This window comes from Enoplosus armatus, chromosome 5 (assembly GCF_043641665.1).
Source record: "Enoplosus armatus isolate fEnoArm2 chromosome 5, fEnoArm2.hap1, whole genome shotgun sequence".
NCBI lineage: Eukaryota > Metazoa > Chordata > Actinopteri > Centrarchiformes > Enoplosidae > Enoplosus > Enoplosus armatus.
In genome coordinates this window covers 3,963,020-3,969,925 of record NC_092184.1, presented here as the reverse complement: position 1 = coordinate 3,969,925, position 6,906 = coordinate 3,963,020, and the positions used below count along the sequence as shown (strand labels likewise).

The 6,906-nt window shown below is 45.5% G+C and overlaps 1 protein-coding gene across 1 annotated transcript; it reads left to right on the top strand.

The window, feature by feature from the left end:
• Positions 1–4,586: 4,586 nt before the first annotated feature.
• On the top strand, positions 4,587–6,859 carry LOC139285386 (serine/threonine-protein kinase pim-2-like). The gene is made up of 7 exons (XM_070905949.1): positions 4,587–4,947; positions 5,421–5,515; positions 5,607–5,654; positions 5,789–6,001; positions 6,143–6,320; positions 6,444–6,632; positions 6,768–6,859. The coding sequence occupies exons 1-7, from the start codon at positions 4,587–4,589 to the stop codon at positions 6,857–6,859; spliced, it is 1,176 nt and encodes a 391-aa protein (XP_070762050.1).
• Positions 6,860–6,906: the final 47 nt, after the last annotated feature.

Below are 6,906 nucleotides of genomic sequence, written 5' to 3'. Positions count from 1 at the left end.
ATCCTGAGTGGAATAATGAATAGATATTACTCTCATCACCACGTAAAATACAAAGTGCAGACAGTTATGTCTGTTTTCACCAGTCACTCGTTTACTTCAGCTCTCTGCTGTTTAAAGCTGGGCAGGTGGTGTCCACTTGGCACCGACGTTCGGGTCTCTTGTGAGGTTAATGTTGACAATTGTGCCTTATTATTTTTAGACTTAATTGACTTATTATTTTCAGTTTTCAGTTGCAGTTTGGTTGGGTTTGGCAACAAAACTACTTGGATTGGTAAAACAAACACTGGAAAAAAAGTTAAATCTAAAGCGGAGGAAACTGGTATTATTAATTTTAATGTGTGCCCTCCAGTCTGTTGGTCAGTTGCACCTTCATGGCTAATCCCAGAACCTGAAGTTGATCCATACATACTGAATCATAACAAAAAAAAGAAAGAAAATAAGGAGATAAAATCAAAGAAGTGACGTCTCATCTGCAACAAGAATGGAGTTCATATTTACAGATTTATGCAGATGGATCAAAGAGTGGGAAAGTGGCATTTGGAGTAATCATTCCTGAATGAAGAATTCAAAATGGACGTAGAATTTCAGATCAGATGTTCAGATGTCAGTATTCACACCAAACATACTGGCAATGATTTTTGAAAGTTAATCCTTGGTCAATCCTGTGTTTGACCCATCCAGCCGCCAAGTTAACACAATCCCAATGATGCTCAACCTTTGTGAAAGGCCTGAAGATAATCTTCTCCCAGTGGCCTGCGCTTCCAGCTGGGTGACGCGCAATGTCCAATTGGGTCGCTCTGTCTGTCCACTGGGTAGTGGAGCAGGATGACTGGACAGGTTGTGTACAGTTTGGACGGGATATTGAATGAAATGGCTCTCCATAATAAAAAAAAGTTTAAAATTGCCAATGCCAGAGGGAGAGAAAACACTGGACAGCGCCCGTGGTTTGAACCCCAGGGAGGGATTGAACCGCGAAATCACAGAGATTTGAGGAGAGAAGTAACCACCGAGCTACACCAGTGCGTCTGTAACAGCAGGAAACAGACCTTATCAAGGCTGCTGCTGTCTGCTCTGCCCTGTCAGTCCTGAGGGGGCGCTGCTGTGCAGAGACAACTGCACTTCATCCTCTTAAAAGAAGACAGCACTGTAACAGTGGTGGTGCAGTTTGGAGTCAGAAGGGAATGAAAACACTGGACAGCGGCCGTGGTTTGATCCCGGCAACCAGTGGGGGACAGCATGTGAAGAAAATAAATAATTAGATTGAAAATAAGGATGAAGAAAAGAAGAGGAGGAAAAGAGAAGAAATAAGAAGAAATAAATGATCTGTTTGGGTTTGGATGCATGTCAGCCGAGCTTTGCAGGATAGCTTTGGTTTAGTGTTGTGAATTCATTCTGTTCATACACACTGCCACATACGTTGTTTCCCCCCCTTGTTTTCCTTTAGCTGTAAGAGCTATCACAGTCTGATCTATTGACACTGAATCCTTTGTCCTTTTGTACAGCGACATTTCTTCCATTACAAAGAAGCAGAAGGCCACGAGGAACTTGGTTTCTGCACAGACAGCATGTGTTCTCCTCTGCACAAAGTCAGTCAGAAAAATCTGTGACTATTCTCAAAACATCTCTCCTCTCGGCCTAAACACCATCTTCTGCTGACTCCTCACAGATTAGGACTCCTCTGGTGCATTCACACCTGGTATTACCTGTCAAAAGCATCACGTCGTCCAGCCCCCCCCCCCCCCCCCCCCCCCACCATGACATCAACCTCAAGCGCTGTCTGCAGAGGGCATGCTCCATCATCACAGACACTTCCCACACCAGCCATTGACCCCACAGGGATACTTCCAGGCTTCTTTTTGTGCTCCTTGGTTTGTCAAGATGCCCTGAAAGATGAGTGTGTTGTGTTGTTCTGTTAATACAGTCAAGCAAAAATGAAGCCTCACCCTCAATTCATTTTACCCCCCCTGCCCCTTAGTGAGTGTGTGCAGGAAAATCACATCTACACAATCTTGGCTTATGATATATTTTGAATCTAAGAGTTTAAATTGTGATTATTCAAAAGGGATCTTTGTGATGCTCAGGACAATTTCTTTCATTTTAGAGGCAAAAAGTCTTTCTGGGTTCCAGATCATCACATGACCTGCAGTTTGAACAGTGGCCATTATGTCAAAATCACGCCTCCACCCACACTGCTCCTGGAGGATGGGGCTTTCAAGTCGTTCATTAGATTGATAACACCTGTGTGCTTCCTGCTCTGACAAAACGTCAAAATGTCTGCTGCGAAAAAAGGCCTAATCTGAATAGTCCAATGTGGTACTAGACAAATGACTACCAAGGATGAACTGTTTTGAAGCTGGACATTTGTGTTTGTTCGTAACGCTGCAGTATTTAGAGAAGGCCATCAGAGGATAGAGAATGAATTGGGAAAGGTCATAAAATAGAAGTGGTGATAAGATACACAGCAGACAACAATAATTGTCAATGCAGCACATTCAAGAAACAACATGTACTATATATCTAATAAAATGAAACTATTGTTAGATATTGATAGATATGAGGCAGTGGCTTCATTTGTCAACAAGTAAACAAGACAGCGGCGCCACCTACAGAAAATCAAACTTCATCAACAGTAAATCCGGGGGGGGGGTTTCTCTCACGAACACATCACCATCACAACATGCACATGCGTTTTGAGGGCACAGCTTCTGTCACATTCGGCCTGACCCGGCTCTCCTCTCACAAACACGGCCCTTCAGCCAGGACTCGTTGTGAGGTTAATGTTGACAATTGTGCCTTATTATTTTTAGACTTCATTGACGAATTATTTTCGGTTTTCAGTTGCAGTTTGGTTGGGTTTGGCAACAAAACTACTTGGTTTGGTAAAACAAACACTGGAAAAAAATTGTCTGTCCACTGGGTAGTGGAGCAGGATGACTGGACAGGTTGTGTACAGTTTGGACGGGATATTGAATGAAATGGCTCTCCATAATAAAAAAGAGTTTAAAATCGCCAATGCCAGAGGGAGAGAAAACACTGGACAGCGCCCGTGGTTTGACCCCCGGGGAGGGATTGAACCGCGAAATCACAGAGATTTGAGGAGAGAAGTAACCACCGAGCTACACCAGTGCGTCTGTAACAGCAGGAAACAGACCTTATCAAGGCTGCTGCTGTCTGCTCTGCCCTGTCAGTCCTGAGGGGGCGCTGCACAGGGATACTTCCAGGCTTCTTTTTGTGCTCCTTGGTTTGTCAAGATGCCCTGAAAGATGAGTGTGTTGTGTTGTTCTGTTAATACAGTCAAGCAAAAATGAAGCCTCACCCTCAATTCATTTTACCCCCCTGCCCCTTAGTGAGTGTGTGCAGGAAAATCACATCTACACAATCTTGGCTTATGATATATTTTGGATCAAACAGTTTAAATTGTGATTATTCAAAAGAGATCTTTGTGATGCTCAGGACAATTTCTTTCATTTTAGAGGCAAAAAGTCTTTCTGGGTTCCAGATCATCACATGACCTGCAGTTTGAACGGTGGCCATTATGTCAAAATCACGCCACCACCCACACTGCTTCTGGAGGATGGGGCTTTCAAGTCTCGCCCCTAATAATGTGGACATGGAATTGGGACAGTATTTGGGCTGTGACATTTCACAGGTCATTAAATACATCATTGTTTGCTAACATGTTGGCCACATAAGCTTGTGTGTTTTAACGTTGTTCAGCTGCCACCAAGTGGCCAATAAATAAATAAATCCATTAATGTAGCTTCACAATGTTCCTTCTTTAATAAACACCTCATTGAAGTGTACACATTGTACTACTGTTATTATTATTATTTCAAGTGTGTGTGTAATGGAGGATCTACAGTGTATGGCTGTAGTACATGTTGTGTGTTATAACCAATGGTTTTAAGGAGGTTTTGGTCACTATGGTTATTTCAGCCCACTCTCTAACTGTGATGTCACAGAATGGAACTCCGGTGATCAGAATCGACACGTAAAGCGTCAGAACCTCAGAACACACAGAGAGACAAGAAATCCACTCGCACTGAACATTTCAGCAGAGCCAAACACAACTTCTGGAGATTCACAGTAACTTTTCTCAACCGTTGGTATAGAGAACATTTACTGAGCAACATGAACGTGAATTCCTCAGAGATTCTTCATTCTCTGGACTTCGAGAGCAATTCAAGTGAGTGTGAACTCCTGGCAAACACCTGCAGCTGCTTTTCATGCACCGCAAAAAGTTTCTCATCAAGTCATTTTGTCTGTAGTTCAGTGTTAATATGTACAATTGTAATCTGATACAAGTAACTACAGCTGTCCAGAGGGGGTTGAGGTCAGGATGGTGGATGGGCACGTAGAGCGTCTGACTTTCATGCAGGAGATCAGAGTTTGTGTCCCGTCAGACCTTTTTTTAAAAGGGACACTTTTTTTAACCGTTACTGCGATCTTCCCACGACCTTAACCATACCATAGTTACCATGTGCAGATATTGTAGGAAAAAATTAATATAATTTGAAAATGTTGGCACTGAATGTTACAAAGCAAAGTTGTTGAACGTAACAGAGAGTTTTGCAGAACCATCCAATATGAACAAGTTGATGTTCACTGGGTTTATCTCACTTGTAGAGATCAGTGGCAGCACCACCGAACCCAACAACGGCATGGGGGACTGCCGGGTGACCAGGAGCAAGAGGAAGGCCAGCATTAAGCCAGAGTCACCCAGAAAAAGGCAGAGGTGTGCCAGCGGCCCCACTGAGGTGGCAGTGGAGGCTGTGACGGCCAAGGGGACCAAGAGAAAGGCCAGCACCACAAGAGAGTCCCCTAGTAAGAAGCAGAGGGGTGGAAGCAACAACACCAACGGCTGCGACCTCCCCCCGAGCTCCTGTGGCCCTTCAACCTCCAACCAGAACAACGGGAGCTCGTCCGTCTCAGCCAGAAGCAGCCGAGGTAAGCTGATAGTGTGAAAGAACACGAGAGAGAGCTGCTGTTCGTACGTGAGCACATCCAGCACTCCTGGCTACCACCTGGCCAACAGATAGTCCCACACTTAACCCCCCATGTTGGTTTTTACACTTTGGTTTTTATTAATCAGACAAGATACAACATGTTAATTAGCCAGCTTTAGAGGGGCTGGCAGGCGGACTGTGTTACCTCTGGACAGCACCAGCTGTTTGCCCCCACCCCCAGCCTTCAGATAAGCTAACCTGCTGCTGGCAGGTTCAAGGTCTTAGTGATTTGAAGCAAACTGTAATTAACATTTACACATGAGGAAGTTTGTCAGCTATAATGCAGAACAGTAGGAGAAGATTTGACAAACCCCCAGGTTAACAACCACTGATTTCAACCACAGAGGGGTTAGGGTGGGATGTTCCTCACGAATGCAGTGAAACGTGAATCTGTGTTTGTGTTTGTGTGTGCAGCCAGGTTTGAGGCCAAGTACCTGCAGCTTGACAAGCTCGGAGAAGGAGGCTTCGGATCAGTTTATGCCGGCTACAGGAAAACGGATGATTTACCAGTAAGTATTACGAAGGTATTCTCACATCACACATGCACACACAGCCATCACTCCCTGCACTAACCAAAGCACTGCTGACTCTGTCCTGTAGGTGGCGATCAAACACGTCCCCAAAGCAGTTGTGAAGAGTCGACCAATGGCGAGTGACCTGATCTGAGATCATTGCATATCTTTGTTCTCCTCCTTGTTACTTTGTTGTTGATGAAGAAAGCACACACATACACGACCACGTCTATCAAAACACTCACATTGTCGTTATACTGTTTCCTTCAGGTCCTGAATGGAAAGACATACATGGTCCCCTTGGAGATGCTCCTCATGGTGAGAGTGGCACATGAACCAGGGGAATCTGCAGCCGTGGCATTGTTAGACTGGTATGATCTGGACCAGGAGGTTCTCCTGGTCATGGAGAGACCAGTCTCCTCTGTGGACCTGCTGAACTACATGAATGACATCGGTGGTCCCGTGGAGGAAGACCAGGCTAAGGTACTGAAGCTGGGTGGAGCAAGTTTCTGTGGCGGTGTTTGGTGTTCCCTTCAAGCTGCGCCAAGCTACTTTTGAAAATGTCATCATTTTGAATTTTGTCAGTTTCAGTGGAGAGTTTTAGGCTGTTTGTCTCTGTCTCAGAACATCATGAAGCAGCTGGTGAAAGCAGCCATTCAAATGCACTCCAAGGGCGTCTTCCACCGTGACATCAAAGCAGAGAACGTCCTTATTGAAACCTGCTCCGATGTCCCTCGAGTCCGGGTCATAGACTTTGGGTGTGGCTGCTTCGTGAAGAAGAGATCTCACCGCGACTTCTCTGGTACGACGTCTGGCTTCTGCTGCTGCTCTTCATCCATCTGTTGATCTCTGGAGTGATGACTTTCATTGAAACCTTCTACTCATCCTTTGTTGCTTTCCGTCTCCATCTGTCTGTGTTTTGTAGGAACCTCCCCGTACGCCCCTCCAGAGTTTTTCATACGGGGGAAATACAAGGCAGGTCCCACCACAGTCTGGCAGCTGGGTGCGCTGCTCTATGAACTGCTGGAGGGATACAATCAGTTTAGCACCACCATGTTCCTGCGCAGGAAAATGCAGTACAGCTGCGAGATGCGGATGCTGAAAGTGTCCAGAGGTAAGACAACACTGGTGTCAATGCAGTACCTGAGTTTTGGTTCTCATAGTGTGCAAAGCTTCTTCCCTCCATGTTCCCACAGACGGCTGCAGCTTCCACCCTAAGCTTTGCTTTGTTCTCTGTCTCTCGTCTCAGACTGCCTGGAGTTCTTACAGATGTGTTTGGTTTTGAACCCAAAGGAGCGCATCACTCTGGAGCAGATGCAGCAGCACCCCTGGCTCAACTAGTGCTGCACAACCCACCCCCCAAACACCTCCGACCACCCCTTGTGCTG